Source organism: Corvus brachyrhynchos, unplaced genomic scaffold (assembly GCF_000691975.1).
Source record: "Corvus brachyrhynchos isolate BGI_N302 unplaced genomic scaffold, ASM69197v1 scaffold449, whole genome shotgun sequence".
NCBI lineage: Eukaryota > Metazoa > Chordata > Aves > Passeriformes > Corvidae > Corvus > Corvus brachyrhynchos.
In genome coordinates this window covers 633525-650218 of record NW_008240049.1, presented here as the reverse complement: position 1 = coordinate 650218, position 16694 = coordinate 633525, and the positions used below count along the sequence as shown (strand labels likewise).

At 43.6% G+C, this 16694-nt stretch overlaps 1 protein-coding gene across 1 annotated transcript in view; it reads left to right on the top strand.

The window, feature by feature from the left end:
* Positions 1-12828: 12828 nt before the first annotated feature.
* Positions 12829-16694, top strand: part of ZNF462 (zinc finger protein 462) — a 48864-nt gene continuing 44998 nt past the window's right edge. The window contains exons 1-2 of the mRNA XM_017744667.1: positions 12829-13079; positions 13681-16690. Of these exons, the coding sequence (XP_017600156.1) occupies positions 12860-13079; positions 13681-16690 (3230 nt within the window). The 5' untranslated portion in view covers positions 12829-12859. The remainder of the gene's footprint in view (positions 13080-13680; positions 16691-16694) is intronic.

Genomic DNA, 16694 nt, shown 5'->3' with positions numbered 1-16694 from the left:
CTGCTGCACTTCTTTGTGGTTCTCCACTACCAGGTAAAGGAAGAAGTTTTTTTTGTGGTGCAGACTCACTCAACTCGCTTTTCACACAGACAGAGCCCACCAACAAGTGTGGCCTGAACTGCATGAGTCAAAGAAATAGGTTGTGGTTGGATGGAATAGACTGTCAGTATTGCTGCCTGAAATACTTAAATCTGCCTTTTTGTTTCTTATGTGCAGTTTAAAATTGTGAGCCCTCAGATTTAGTTTTGAATTTAAAGCCATTTGAAAAACAGGGGGATACTTCAGTCTTTGCTCTGTCTGGCAGCAAGTGACTTCTGCTGACTTTAATGACTTGTCTGTGATAAATGAATGGAAACCTGAAACATATGATCCTGTCTTTTGTCATGCTCCAGTGTTCCATAAACAGCAGAAGGGAAAATGAAATCTGCGCAGAACTGATTGTACACTTCTCCCATAGACACATTGTCAATGAGGTCATAAATTAATGTGGAACTTTGACTCTGCGTGCATTGCTGCAAACAAGAACCCACGCCTGAATGAATGCTTGTTGCTAGAAACGAATAAAAAAAAAAGGCGCAAATGCCTTTTATTCAAATGACTTTTAAAACGGAAAAAAGTCCAGCGTGGACTGCAAACCGCATTACATTCTTTCTTCTCTTCCTTAGTGTTCAAGGATGTTGGCTAAAAACAAATCAAATGTCTCAGAATACTCTTTGTATGAATTCTGGTGTCATCAGGTTCATGTATGGCTCTTTTGGGATGAAAGGAACGGGGAGGAGATCCACCTGACTGACTGGCAAGTGGTGTTGCTGAAAGCTGTGTCTGAAGAGCTGTTCACTTAGCTGGACTCCTAATGAAATGAGAATGTGCTGTTTATATATGTGATTGTCCTTGTCTCCTCTCCATTTGTAAATGAAAATATGTACCCTGTCCCTTTCAACCACCATAAAACTTTTGTTTTTTTAAACAGTTGAGTTTAACATATGTCTTTATACTTTAGGTTTTGTTTTCTGGTTTTTTTTGGCTTGTTTGTTTTTGTTTCTTGCTTGCTTGTTTCCATCTTTATTCCTTCAATAAGAACAAAATAGAATTCTTTATGTGGTTCTGCTTTGAACTTAATCCTGCTTTATTTTAAAAGTTCCTTGAGCTGGAGGATTCAATGGCATTCGATCTTCTGGAAGTACTTATATGTACGTCTTGGAAAAGCAGTAAGTTGGGAAGGTTTTAAGTGCCTTCCCTTTAAGTCAAACTTTGGTTCCTTTTTTTTAAGTGGCTCTACAATAATCAGTAAAGATAATAGGAATTATGTACCCCTTTGCTTTGGAACTGGGAATGCAGTAGAGGTGTCTTTGCCATTATCATAGGTGAATTTACTTTCTCTTTGTTGAAATCACTGGGAGCCAGTGCTTTCAGAACATTACTTCTGAACTTTCCAGATTAAAAGGCAAGCTGTATTGCCTAATTTTGTTTGTATCTCATCAGGTTGAAGGTTCTGCTTGGTTTACAGATGGATTTTACACCACCACAGGACTTGAATCTTCTGAGTTTCTTTTGCATATTTGTAAACCTTTTTTTTTTCTTTTCCATCTTTATTAGCTTAAAATATCTTAGCCGCTTCTATCCACTCTTGCATGCAGAGTAAATGTCAAGGTTTTCCAAGCCATGGAGTTATTTAGACAGAGGCACTGCAGTTCCAAACAGCCTTTTTTGGTCCCAAAGCACGTCTGGCTCTGGGTACAGCCTCACCTGTGTCCCTGCTCACACACATGGCTGGGTGTGATGTGCAGGATGAACCTGAGGATCTGCTCCACACTCACACAGGCAGACACTGGGTTGTGTTTCTGTGTTCTGGCCGTGGAGCTGCTGGCAGCCCAGATGATCTGTCTGCTTCATTCCAGAGAGGGAATATTCCTGGAGCAGCTTCTCCCTCAGGTGCTCTCTAAAGCGAGTGTGCTGGTGGGGGGAGAGGAGAACTGACCTGCTGCCCACCCTGCTTCTCTGAAGCCAAGTGTGGGTGGCCTTCTAGTTGTTGTCAAAAGCAGAATACTTGTCCTGAAGAGCCACTGTCCCACCAATTTTCAATAATGTAACTGTATTTGCAACAAAATAAGGGTTTTTCTGAGGACAGGTCCTATTAGAAGACCATTTATTGGCTGTTTATTTAATGCTTCTCCCCGAGGCTTCTCTTTATTTCTTATTATGCACCAAACCAAAATCCTGACAAAGCCTGAGCCGCCACTGGGCTGCCTTTTCTTGAATTTGTCTAAGAATCTTGATGGGGTTTTAAGTGCATTTTGTTTTTTCCTAATTGGAAAAGGTCCAAATTTTTACTAGGGACATACATTAAGTGCTTTCTAAAAAGTCCTGACACCTTGAATTTACCCAAGAATTCTCTTAGGCCAGGAAAACTCAAAATCTCTTCCAGTCTCTTCTTGCCTGTTACAAAAATAAAATACTTGAGTGCAGATTCCAGGTTACTCAGTTGTTGTTGGGTGGGTTTGTTTGTTTTTTTTTTTTATCCCAAGAGATACTTTTTATGTTGATAAACTAGTCTTGAATTGAACTTTCCTTGTGGCAAGAGACCTTGGGGGCTATATATGTAGTTTGGCAATTGTTTACATATTCTGGAGCCAAGTTTTGGCAGCCACTTTCTCTTTTATCAGATTTCATCCCCCGTATCTTTAAGGTCAAGTGAGAATGGCTCTTCAAGACGAGTCATCTTTATGACGGGGACTGACGATTTTGTTCTAAAATTGGATTTTGTTACCTTCCTAGATGAATTTAAATGCCTGAAGACAATGCTGAGTTTTAAGTCGTCAAATGCAAAGCATTTGCAACAGCTGAAAAAAAAATAAGGTGTTGTGTAATGGACTTGCAGAAGAGAAAAAAACTCCTAAGAGTTCTGTAATGGCTACATACTTGCACGGATTGTAGCTTTTGAAGGATGCAGTTGCTTATAATCACAGCCCTTATTACAAAGAAAGTCTTAGTTATTTTTTATTTGTTATGATCCATTTCCTGTTTGAGTATTTCTTAGGAGGAAGAAAAAGAAATTGGATCTCAGTGGCTGACCCTCAAACAGCTTATTTAAAGCAAAAAAAGGATTAAAGTAGGGCAGAAGAACTCCATTACGAGCTTCAACCTCTTACCATTTTTGATACAACCAAGTTTTAATAGCAGATTTCTCCTTAATTTGAATGCATCTGCAGTAGTCAGGGGCAAGAGATGTTTATTACTGGAAAGAACTGAAATAAGGTTAACAAGAGGTTGGTTGTGTTATTTGTTTTTCTTTTTGGATGGGAGATTGTTCTTAATTATTACCTGCATAACAAAGTTTGGGTTTTTTTAATATTCAGGGAATAACAGCTTTTTCCTGGTTTTAATCTAATAGTTTCTAATTCCTCTTTGATTAAAACACTTTCTGGCTGGAGAACTTTCATTAACTGTGGTGGATTCACAAATGTTGTGATCCGTAATCCCAGGATCACTCAGAATTCCCCTTTCCCCCCATCGTGAACTGCACTGTAGACACTTGGTATCTTCTAGGGCACATCTGCCATCTATGTATCACATTAATGATTATGATTATGAGCCAGAGTGCTATTTTAAGTATTTTGTAGTTGATTTTTGTATTATTACACAACAACTGCAAAAATTTGATTCCTGGAAGGAGTAAGTGAGTGGAAATGGGGGCTGAAGGGGGGACAAAAAGGAGCAAGTTTCTCATTTGGACCCAGGATATTGCATTCATAGTGCATCTCAACATGTAATTCGACTCTTATCTACAGCTGAGGTTGTTTGGGACAAAGTATTTTGGGCAATACATTAGCAGCAACTTGTCCTCCTTTTCTGCATCATCCCATCTCATCCATCAGTGGCAGCACCAGCATCTTGCTGCCACTACCACAAAACAGACAGAGGACCTTCACTTTCTCAGGTGGAAAAGATCTCTTGGGAGGGGCTGGCAGGGAAAAAGGTGGCAGCCTAATGGTAATCACTGGTCTGAGATTTGTCAAGTGCTGGAAAAGTGTGTGCTCTTTTACCTGGGGCAGAGATGCTGGCTGCCATACTGCGTGTGAGTCAGTGGGCAAATAAAACTGTGTATTCTGTCTGGTATTATAAATGGGTCAGTGATGGATTTGTATTACCTGAGGAAATGAACTGGCGGACAGAGAAGCTTCTACTTGCTGCCCTGCAAATGTCAAATATAGCAGAAAGCTTGGGGGAAGGGGAGGGATAGCTGGAGACAAAGGCAGTGTTAAAATAGCTAGGGTGTCAGTGGAGCTCCTCAAACAAACGTGCTTCTGAGGGGTAGGCTGGGAGAGCTGAACAATCTTCAGACTTCGTTAATCAGCATTTTCTTATCCTCCAGCAGGGTTTCAGCAGTGGATCTTGCTTTATAATTGGAGTCATGCACGAGGTGGGTTTTGGTTTGCATGAGGTGATGTGCTGTTGCACTCAGCTTTGCTTGCTGGTACAGAACATGACTTCTGGTGCTTCAGTTTTGCGGGGTTAAAACCATTCCTCTGAATGTCCTTTTCCATCCCCTCCACAAGCTCTCTTGTACTTTTAAAGTACCTCTGGAGCATGTAAGATCTCTGGATGGACTGAGGGAGAGGGCTCCTTACTTCCAAGGGTCCTTACTCAGCTGAGCTCTTATGGGTGATGAAAGACGGGCAGAGGGCTGTGGCTTCCTTGGATCTGATCCAGGCAATGTTCCTTTGGTTCCCAACTGCCCCTGTGAACTTCTCTTAGCGAGTCTTGAATGACCAAACAGGGTAATGGGGTGCCAAATTAGGGAAACGATCCCTGGCTGGAAGATTACTCCTCTCACCAGCCAAGTTCAATCTCTGTCACCACAGCTACATCAGGTCCGGTTCAGTTTCTGCACTTAAAGGAGGAACGTGAGTCCAGGAAAGCAACTTTTCACATCCATCTTTCAAGCTAGTGATACTGTGGCTTTATTTGGCATCACATTTTTTCAGTAGCAGGCCCAAAGCAGAACTTTGCCCTTTGCATTTGTGGTTTCTGAGTGCTAGTGACTTGATTTTCACCTCTGTGACTACACTGAGTGCCTGTGTGTGTTTTAAACCAGCTGTGTTGGCTGGCCTAATCTCAGATCTTTTAAGATTAAAATTCTGTGGCACCTGAAATAATCCAGCAGTTTCTGTGTTCCCATGGTTTAGCTCTGTCGCCAGTTTATAAAGCTGCATTTAGCCTCTGTAAAAATACCGTGCTTCTTGCAGACTGAGATGTGGTCTTTAAAGTTTGCAGCTCACCAGCCACAGCACTGCCAGTGACCATGGCATGGAGCATGGAGTTCAGGGTGAATGGCAAGATTACTTCTAAAGGCACTAGAGAGTGTTTTAAGGGCATATGGCTAATAGGAGATAATCTCTTTTCTCTTCAGACACGACTTTGTGACTTTGTTCTTTCTGTCCATGGTCCATCAGAGTCTCTGGTGCAAGTTGTCGCATCTGATCTGCTCCTGGCAGGACCCCCTTTAAAACAGCTCTGACTATTCTTGGCAGGGAAGAGATCTTTGCTGGGGTTGTGCCAAACTGAGGAGCCTGCTCCTCCCCTGCTCCTTCCAGGGTGAGGCTGGTAATGCATCCTTTGTGTAAAAGCTCCTGGAAGGTATTTGCAATGCATGAGAAGGAATTAGGTTGTTTCTGGAGTACCCAGGCACGGTGCTGCCGTGTTCTTCAGCACCACCTACTGACATCTCCCTCTCTCTCTCAACTCCACGCACACCGGGGTTTGCACCTCTTAACTCACAGCAACAGCATTACTCGAGGTGATTAACAATACACTCTTGGCTGGAAATTAGAAACCCCAGACCCAGCGCATTCAGTTCCATTGTGCCATATGGGGAGCACTAATGAGCAGGGTACAAAAGCCAAGCTGCTTGGCTCTGGTGTCTGTTTTCCCCGGCTGGGCCAGCCCACTTGCCCCTTAGACACGTGTGTCTGTGCACAAGAGCGTTGAAGGGCTGGGTTGTGTCAGGGAGGTGGATGACTTGGCTCATGTCCTGTGAGCATTTAGTACAGAAACCAAGTGGCAAAACCACATTTCTATTCTAAAAGTTTTGCCCCATGCTGTTTCATCTCCCTCTTAAACTAGTTTTGTGCAGCAAATTAAGTATCATACTTAATAAGGAAGAAAGTGCTACTCTGACCATCCAGTTGTTCAGATTCTTATATATAATTTTAGTGTCTTTCTGATTTCTGTAGGGATTAATAACTTGCCATGAAAGTAATTCAGAAGATCAGAAGAACTCATCCTAGCCTTGCTTGGAGCAAGAGCATTTAATGTTTGAGAGCCTTTCTCATAAGGGAAGTTCTTTATCCTAAGACTCTGTTGCCTATGCTCTGTATCATGTACTGCCTCACAGCTAAGCCAAAGGAAAGAAGGACAAAAAAAGCCAGAATTGTAATTTGCATGACAGTCTGTCTTTTAATAAGATTGTGGCATTTTATTTGCAATCTGCTTTTATTTCAAAAGTTTGAAGTTTGAAAGTAGCCTTCAGTTATTTGGATGGCCTCCTAATGTATTTTTTTTTAAACAGAACAGATATATATGTAGACCCCAGGACAGAAAAAAGTAGAAGAAACATTATTTGTGAGAAATGAAGGCGTGATCGGCACGGTAGGTAGCCTGAATCAGTAAAGCCCCAGCAGAAGCAGACAGGTGCCACTGTCTGATTCTCCTTACACACCTTCATCGAAAATCCATGGTGTGCCTTTATCCTGCTAGGGTCTTACAGTGAGATGGCTAATAGGTATTAATACTCCATAATCATGTTTTTCTAGAGTTTTGGATTTTTTGTTTCTTTGTTTTGACTTTTTTCCACCCCCATTTTTTGAGAAGTCATAGTCTTGGGGACCCAGTTGAGTTGATAGCAATGTATGGACTCATTTCATGTCATTTATGTGAGAGGTTCTGTGAATCCTTGTTATTTTCTTGAACTGAAAAAAACCCCCCAGCCATGCTTCTGGCAGCAGTTAGTAGCATCTCTTCCATGAGCTTTAAGATTAATGTGGTTTATATTTTTTTTAAAACGTAGAAGATTTTGCAAGGTGTGATAGACTTAGTGTGGTGTCAGGTATGTTAAATGTCTGTATTCAGGAACATAAATAAATATGAACTGTATGGAGATCAACAAAGTTTGCTATCCTATTGTCCATGACAGGGAGATTTCTGAAAAGTCTGGAAGATAATGTACTAAGAATGTGTAGTAGGAATACCTCCTTTCGTGGAATCAGATCTGAAGCCCACTTCAGGTTCAAACACCTTTTCAGGTGGCTGGATAAGGACATTTTTGGAAGAAAATGAGTTTGTGACTTCTCAGTTTAGATTGTTATTATTACTGATTTGTTATGAATCTCTAATAGTAAAGTTCTTCCTGAAAATACATTAAATTTTGATACATTTTCCCATGTAAGTCAAGGGAAATACTTAGTGGAAGAATGGAATCATAGGTATCAACTAACAGATCTCTTTCACCTTAAGTGTTGAGTTTCAGAATGGAACAAACAACCCCAAACTGGATGTATGGAGATACTGATAATTAAAGCTGTAACAGGTGATAAAATTTTATCATTAATTCCTTTACAAGAAAATATGAACCACAAAGGATGTATATTGCAGAGTTGCAACCTAATTCAAGGAGTTCCATCAAAATCCAGTTCTATGAAATTGAAAAGAAAAAAAAAGTGGAAAAAGAAATGGTCTTTCAGTTTAGTTTATGTTGCTACCGGCTCAGAGAAGTAACTCCAAAGACAGTCCTCAGAGGACCAAGAATTCCAATAGCTTGACTGGAATTCAGTCATTGAAAAAGACCCATGAGTTGAGTAAGTTTGCCTGACTGCAGTTGAGAGCTGAATTTATTTTCTGAATTCTTAATTAATTATGGGGTTTCCTTTCATAAATGAAAGATGAGGCTGGCTTCCTCCAGTTGGAATAGCCTTCTGGTTTCCAGTTTCTCAATGTGTAAGTTTTTGCATTACTCCTATAATTGTATTTGTTCAGTCCTCGTTTTCTCTGTTGTGATCTTACATTATAAAAAGTGTTGAAGAAAAAAAAAAATCGAGGGAAAAAAGAAAGTCCCAAATCCAAAGACATCAGAGCAGCAGCTCCACTGTACATGGGCTGAACCTGGCCAGGAGCCCAGGCAGCAGGGCTGAGTTGGAATGTTCTCAGCACAGCTGTAGGCACTGGTATAAAACCCAGCCTTCTCCAGCAAGGAAAAATGCCTGAGGTGTTACTCATGGGAGTTTTGAGAACTTGTCTTATCAAGCAATTACTTGCCAGCAAATTGCAGTTCCATGGTGTTTGGTAGTTAATTTCTGGAAGGGTGCAGAAGGCTGGAAAAACCTCGAGGACCATCTAGTCTAACCATCAACCAGCACTGCCGATGTTCACCCACTAAACCGTGCCCCCAAGGTACACATCCACACATCTTTTAAATACCTCCAGGGAGGGTGACTCAACCATTTCCCTGGTCCCTGCAAGGGGGAAGAAATTTTCTCTTCAGCTCCACCTTCTCACTGAGTAAAATGAAAGCTGTGTGTACAATCTGGGTTGTGTGATGTAGGGATGAAGATGCCCCAGATCCTCTGACCAGAGGAAGGGCTGGAGAGCTGGAGATGCCTTTGTTTCACATGCAGTGTTACTAATGCTGAGCTGGAAGCTCACAGAGTGTTGTGTGGTCTGACTGACCTTTTTAGTTGTGGTTGTGCGTGTGCATATTCTTAACTTGTAGAAGCTCTGCTGACTCCATCTCAAAATATAACAGATGGGTAGTCAAACCACAGAAGCTCAATTTTGAGGTCAGTGCCTTGGGCTTCACAATTAATTTTATATTTTGAAGCTTTAAAACCAAACTTAAACATAATGATTTGTACTACTTTGGCTGCTGCCAAATTCTGTAATTACTGTTGTTCAACAAGCACAATTATCTTTTGTTTTGGATTTTTAAAAACCTCGAAATCTAATGCAACTATGTCTCAGATGTTCTCAGGCATTTATGAGTGTAGAGAAGGATGCTGAAGACAATTTGAGACCACCTTTTGTCTTTAAAATGGTGGCTTTGAGAATCTCTTTTGCCCAATGTTTTGAAAGCTTTTTGCTCATAAGAAAAATGAGAATACCTCCGTATTTAAGCATTAAGGCCATGTATTTAAGAAAAGGTTGTAAATGCAAATTAGCCAGACAATGGCATTTTAATAATGTTTCGTGAGGTTAGCATTGCATTAGTAAAAGTATTTTAGAAATCACATATTATTTATAGGCAATGTGGTCTCAAGAGATTGCTTGTGAATATGTTCAAGGGCTTGTGGGATTTATGGATTCATTTAATGGTGGTTTTGTTTGGTTGCTTCGGGTTTTTCTTCCCACACTTCTGCTGTTGAGTTAGTAGATCTGGTAACTCCTGTCTCACTCCACCTCCATTCCCCTCTAAATTTTCTTACTGAAAATGTAGATGGTTATGGAATGTGTTCCCTTAGCTGACCATGATGGAGATGGGAGAACCTTGCTTTGTCTCCTTGGCTTGGAATGTGTCTTGCCAGTGTATTACCATTAGCACTTGAAAACGCTCTTTGCTGGTTGGTAGGTGGGTCTCTCCCGGTGTCAGGTCCCATGCGGACAAAAAAGGAAGAAAGATGCACATTGTGTTACAGTTTCTTTTGATATATGAGCTCCAACTGGAAGTTTCTGTTTTTAGCCCTCGTGCAATGACAGGATTTTAAAGAAGAACATGGAAATGGTAGAGCAGAATTCCTTACAGAATGCTTCATCCCACTGTCAGGGTGATGCATGGTGAAAACATCACACTGAAGTCCACTCAGCTGTACCTGATGTTTGTTCCTCACGGGAAGCAGTAAGATTAACCTCTTCTCGGACTTGGTGCTGCCTTTGTGGGGCAGACCTTGCTGAGATTCAAGCTGGAACCCGTTACAGAGTCTCCACCAGTTTTGTAATCACCAGCTATTAATGATCCCTCTCAACACAAAGGTTGGTTTAAGCTTGTGTAGACAGCAGCATCCTTAAGGATGCATTCTCCAAGCAGCAGCCTGTGCTGGAGATGAACATGGTGGTGGTTTTCACCTCTTGAAGCTGCCAGGATTGTCTTTTTTTCATATTCTCAGCGTTGGTCTCCCTTCTGGTTTTCTATTTTGTAAGCTGACCTGAAGTTTTCCAAAAGAGACAGAGCTGAGAGCGTTTTGCGGTGATGTTTCTAAAGGGTCTGAAGTTTTCGGGGGTCTGAGGAGGGGGAGGGCTGTGGGAAGGGGGGGGAAGAGTGAGGTTTTTTTGTGTGCGCGTTGTTTTTCATCTCTTCCACACAATGGAGCTTTCAGAGAACCTCTCTTAAAAGGCATAGCTACAGCCTTTGTGTGAAGGGTGTGTCTGCTGGCAGGGTTTGCTGATGCAGACAGGCTGGCTGGTGATTAACAAAGGTCATTAGACTTTGGAATCTGGCAGGGGAGTGGGGTGGTGTGTCTTCTGCGCCAAGCACCCGCCTGCTGTCCCCCCCCCCTCCCCCGCGCCTCCTCCTCCTCCTCCTGCTCCTGGGAGGCTCAGCGGTGTGTCGCCTCTGCATGTAGGACAGCTTGGACCAGTGTCCTGATGCTGTGAATGCAGCGTTTGTGGAGCGAACTGTCACGTTTTGTCATCCATGGGACAGGGGAACCCAACCCTGAGGAGATGGTTTGGGGAAACCCAAGCCTCTGGTGAAGGAGAGAAGGTGCAGCTTTGAGGAGGGCAGGGAGAGAGCAGCGATACAATTTGGAAGGCAAGCCATGCAGGAGAAAGGGAGATGTGTTCTGGGGGATGGTGATTTTTAAAGCATCACCTAAGGAGGAGGAGTTAAAAAAGGGAAAAAAAAAAGGAGAAAAAAAAAAGGCTGGGGAGCTGGAGCTGAAGCTAAGTGAGGCCATGTTGTGCACAGGCAAGAAGCTCTGAGGCTCTGAGTGCAGGAGTTGTCTGAGCTAAAATGGCTGCTCCCAAAGCTCAGAGGACTAGGGCAGCTTAGTGAGTCTTAAAGCTTCAGTGACGCAGGGGCTCATATCTCTTGAAAGTGTGATAAACACATTCAGCAGAGCTGTGGCTTGTTTTTCTGAGATGAAAGGACTAAGCTTGGGGGATGGGTAGTGAAAACTGGATGATCTGCTTTTCTGTGAAGTGCTCTAAATGCAGGAGTCGTCTGCTCCATGGAAAAATTTGTTTTCAGGTCTAATGGACTGTGCTAAAGGAGACGTGGGGTGGGGCTTCACTGACTGCTGTAATTTGATCCAGAGCAGATAGCAACCTCTTCCACACAATTTGGTCTGGTGCTTGCACATAAAGGCTTGAGTATCTCGATTATTGTAACTTTGTTAGCTGAAAAGAAGCTGGTGCAGCGTTCATTTTCTTTATTGGGGGTGAGAAGGAGTGGGGGGAGAGAAAGCACACGGTGCAGCCTGCAAAGTAATGCAGGTAAATATGTGGAGAGCCTCTGTGCTCAGACTGTCCGGAATTTGACTTGCTAGAAGTTTATTTTAGCAGGCTATCAGAAGAAGCATTCTTTCATCTAAAATCCTGGTGCAGTACCCTCTGTTGTTTCTGTGCCTTAGTGTTTTGGAGCTTTCTCCTCACTTGGTAGGTTGCTTCCTTCATACTCCACATACAACAGATGCAAGGAATTAAAATTGCTTTGGGCTGCTGTTGTGTCTTGGGCTGCTGAAATGCTCGATTTGTCATCCTTTTCCGGCACATGCATAGAAGCCTAGAGAGGCAATTGCTGTATTAGCACAGGAAGGTAGCTCTTGTGTCTAAGCACTGCACAGGGTAGGAGGGTCTAAAAGTCTTTTGTTTGGCTTGTGCTTTGTGTCTCCTGTCCTTCATGGCAGTGCAGCCCTCTGTCGCAGGATTAATTGTCACGAGGTGAACCACCATCCTTCACTGTATTTTATGTTGCTTTATATTTGAAGGTATGCAGGGTTTTTGGATAAATCAAGGAAGTCATAATGGCTCTTGAGTCTTTGTAACTCATGTTTCCATTGTACTTTTTCGGTATGGTTATTCCCGTTGCTGTCCTTTTCTTCCTCTGGCTGTCTCCATCTCACAGACTGCTAAGGCACAAAGGTCTTGTCCCTAGAATAGACTGAAATGAAACTGTAAACATTTTAACAAGAGTGGAGGTACCCTTAAAAGCTTGGTGGAAGTACAGCAGAGGAAAGTATTCTGCCTTGGGTTGGTGTCACTGCATCTAACCTTGCTGTTAGGTCTAGGTTTTCCACCAATATCAGGACTGATAGGATGCTGTGAAGGAAGGCAGATTTCTCCCTGTGAAAGCTTTTGATGCATGGTAGTGAATGATGCAGGAATTGTCAACTTCCCGGAAGGTTAGGGTATGTCTCCTGAAGGCAGAAGCTCCTGTCTTCTGTTGGTAAATTCCGGTGCATGACAGGGAGTGATGTGCCATTTCTCTTCACATGGGCTGTGGTCTTTGAACAGGACCAAGTTCTGAATAACAGCCCTATGTAATGGAAAAGCCAAGAGGACAGAGTCCACTGGATCAGTAGTCACTTGTCAGAGATTCGACTGTTCGTGGAGTTGAGTCAGCAGCTTGTGAGCTACCAGATAGGACTTCTTGTGGATCTGAGTAGACGCTTCTTAATAGGTTAAGGAAAGGTTGAGTTTCACGCTGCTGTGTTTGTGGAATCTCTGCAAATGACTGAGTCATCAGAAGCTTGGTGTTACCTTGGTGTTTCCAGGATTTGTTCCAAAAGCACTGCTGTAAACTCATATCTTTCTTCTTGTTTCCTTCCCCTGTGTTTCTTGCAGATTTTTCTAATGTAAAAGATCATCCTGAACCATGGAGGTCCTGCAGTGTGATGGCTGCGATTTTCGAGCTCCATCTTACGAAGACCTAAAAGCTCACATTCAGGATGTTCACACTGCTTTTCTGCAGCCAACTGATGTCTCTGAGGAGAGTCCTACCCAGCCAAGGTCTGGTTCCCTCAATGCTAGCAACCAGACCGAGGTTGAATTTTCTTCTGTAAAGGATGAATTCGCAATTGCAGATGACATAGCAGGTAAATCTCAACTCCAAGACTGGTCTCAACTCTAAGATCTGAGCTCTTACCCCCTATTTTACATTTGTCTTATTTCAATATGTTTTAGTTTCTGTCTTTAATGTGGTTTAAAAATTTGCATTATGTCAGCAAAGCAGGTATCTAGCATCAGCCATACTGGTTCTGACCATGGCTTTTTTTTTTTTCCCCCCGCAAATGTAAGCATGGAGGATGGTTTTATTTCCCAGCTTCTTTTCATGGGGTTCTGCATACTGATTTTTCATTTTCAGCTTCTCATGGTTGTTCTTCACTACCATGAATCTCCTCAAAATTTTCAACTTTTGTTAGTGTACTAGTTTTATTTTTTCCCCCAAGAAGGTAGTATTGGTAATTATCCACCCAAAACTGTACACCACAGTCATTTATATGTAGACATGCACAGTGGTCACTTTTCTGACCATTGCCACGTCTGTAGATATTACCATAAGTAAGTGAGGGAATCCTGGAGTGGTTATTGTCAGTTCAGGATGTGGTTACATTCTTAAGCATACGGGGTGGGTGGAGGAAAAGCCTTTTTATTTTATTTTATTTATTTACATATACACCTTAATTCTCATTTTAGGGCAAAATGCAACAAGTCAGATGGGGACTGGAAGTTACTATAGCCAGAGCCAGACTTTCTATGGGCAGCATATGGCTCCAAATCCTAAACCAACCAGCAAGTTTTTCCAGTGCAAGTTCTGTGTGCGTTACTTCCGTTCCAAAAACCTCCTCATAGAGCACACACGGAAGGTTCATGGAGCACAGGCTGGGGGGAGCTCAGTGGGGCCACCAGCTTCTAGTTCCCTAAATTACAACATCATGATGCATGAAGGGTTTGGTAAAGTTTTCAGTTGCCAGTTCTGCACCTACAAGTCACCCAGGCGTGCAAGGATTATTAAGCACCAGAAAATGTATCACAAAAACAACCTGAAAGAGAGTTCAGCTCCTTCTTCTGCTGCTGCTGCTGCTGTGTCTGAATCATCGTCTGCTTCTGTGCCAGTGCAGGAACCCTGGAAGGAGCTGCCGGCAGAGGTGGTGGAGCGGAGCATTTTGGAGTCGATGGTCAAGCCCCTGACCAAGTCTAGGGGCAACTTTTGCTGTGAGTGGTGCAGCTACCAGACACCTCGGAGGGAGCGCTGGTGTGACCACATGATGAAGAAGCACCGCAGCATGGTGAAAATACTGTCGAGCCTGAGGCAGCAGCAGGATGGAACCAGTGCACCCGAGCTGCAGAGTAAGAGTGCCCAGAGTGCCTCTCCAAACTCGAATTACATCTCCATGAACACAACAGGACGTGAGATGTCGAATGCTAATGTCTCAAACTTCAGGGGATCAATGGGCAATTCTCTTATCAGGCCCAACTCTTCTACATCTTCAAAGTTTTCTTCTGTGTCTTACCCTCAAATAAAGCCTAAGTCACCTCACAACTCGGGCATGGTTAATTTGTCTGACAGATCCCGCTATGGAATTGCTGATATGACGAATTCTTCTGCTGACCTGGAAACAAGCAGTATGCTAAATGACTCCAGCTCAGATGAAGAGCTAAATGAAATGGACAGCGAGAATGGCTTAAACTCCATGGATCACCAGACCTCAGGAATGTCTGCAGAGCAGCTGATGGGATCTGATGGCAACAAACTATTGGAAACAAAGGGAATTCCCTTTAGAAGATACATGAACAGGTTCCAGTGTCCTTTCTGCCCTTTCCTGACGATGCACCGCCGAAGTATTTCCCGTCACATCGAGAACATCCACCTGTCTGGGAAGACGGCGGTGTACAAGTGTGATGAGTGCCCCTTCACCTGCAAGAGCTCACTGAAGCTCGGTGCCCACAAGCAGTGTCACACAGGAGCAACATCCGACTGGGACACCATGAACTCCCAGGCTGAGAGCATTGCCTCGTCCCTGAACGACAGCACAGTGTCTTTTGAGAGTGGGAATATCAATGGCAGGAAGTCAGCTGGGATGATGGAACCCATGCAGCCACAGCCTCAGCCTCAGCCGCAGCCGCAGCAGCCACAGCAGCAATCACCCCAGCCCCATTCACAGCATCCATACAAGTGCACGTTGTGCAACTATTCCACCACCACTTTGAAAGGCCTCAGAGTTCATCAGCAGCACAAGCATTCGTTCTGTGACAACTTGCCAAAATACGATGGGCCGCCATCGAACGCCCCACAGGAGAGCGAGGCAGATGCTCACCCCTCTGCCAGCACGGTGAAGAAGAGCCAGACCTCCATCCTTGGGCTCTCATCTAAAAATAACTTTGTTGCAAAAGCTCCTAGGAAGGTCTCAAATGACTTCCCCTTAGATCTCTCTCCCGTGAAAAAGAGAACTAGAATTGATGAAATAGCGAGCAACCTGCAGAGCAAGATCAGCCAAAACAAACAGCAGGAGGATGCTGTGATTAATGTGGAGGATGATGAGGAAGAGGAGGAGGACAATGAGGTGGAGATAGAGGTGGAGTTAGACAGAGAAGAAGAGCAAACAGAACCAATGATAGAGGTTTCCAGTTCTTACGCACCCCAGCAAATGTGGGGCAGAGAGGCTAATGATTCCCAGAAGGAGGCAAGCTTCAGGAGCATGCAGCATGACTACAATTCCACCAACGGGGCAGAGATTGAGCTTACTTTGTCCGAGGATGAGGAGGACTATTACTCTGCTGTCAGCATGAAGGACCATCAGAGCCCTAATGCCTCTGTTCTGGGGAGCCAGTCCAACATGTACGGTACCGACCAGAACAATGAGAATTCGGAGTTCAGTGACTCTGGCAGGCTTTACTATTGTAAACACTGTGATTTCAGCAACAAATCTGCCAGGAGTGTTAGCACCCACTACCAGCGAATGCATCCCTACATAAAATTCAGCTTTAGGTACATCCTGGATCCCAATGATCACAGTGCAGTGTACCGCTGTCTTGAGTGCTACATTGACTACACAAACTTTGAAGACCTGCAGCAGCATTATGGAGAGCATCATCCTGAAGCTATGAATGTACTGAACTTTGATCATTCTGATCTGATCTACCGCTGCCGCTTCTGCTCTTACACAAGCCCAAATGTTAGAAGCCTGATGCCACATTACCAAAGAATGCATCCCACAGTGAAAATTAACAATGCAATGATATTTTCAAGCTATGTTGTTGAGCAGCAAGAAGGGCTGAACACGGAGTCTCAGACACTGAGAGAGATCTTGAATTCTGCTCCAAAAACTATGGCAACCTCCACCCCCGTGGCTCGCGGGGCTGGTGTGCCAGCTGGTTTTAACAAAAGTGCCACCAAGAGCTTCAGTCCTGAATGTGAAAATCAGAAGGAACCTTCAGTCAACACTGTGGTTGTTTATGACTGTGATGTGTGTTCATTTGCAAGCCCTAACATGCACTCAGTTTTGGTGCACTACCAGAAAAAGCACCCCGAAGAGAAAGCCTCATATTTCAGAATCCAGAAGACCATGCGTGTAGTCTCTGTCGACAGGGGCTCTGCCCTCGCTCAAATGTCGTTTGAGCTGGGGGCTCCCATCTCCCCAAAACTGTCCAACTTGGCTTCTCAGCCTCCACCTCCCCCACCACCACCCCCAGACCTCTCTACTGCGCTC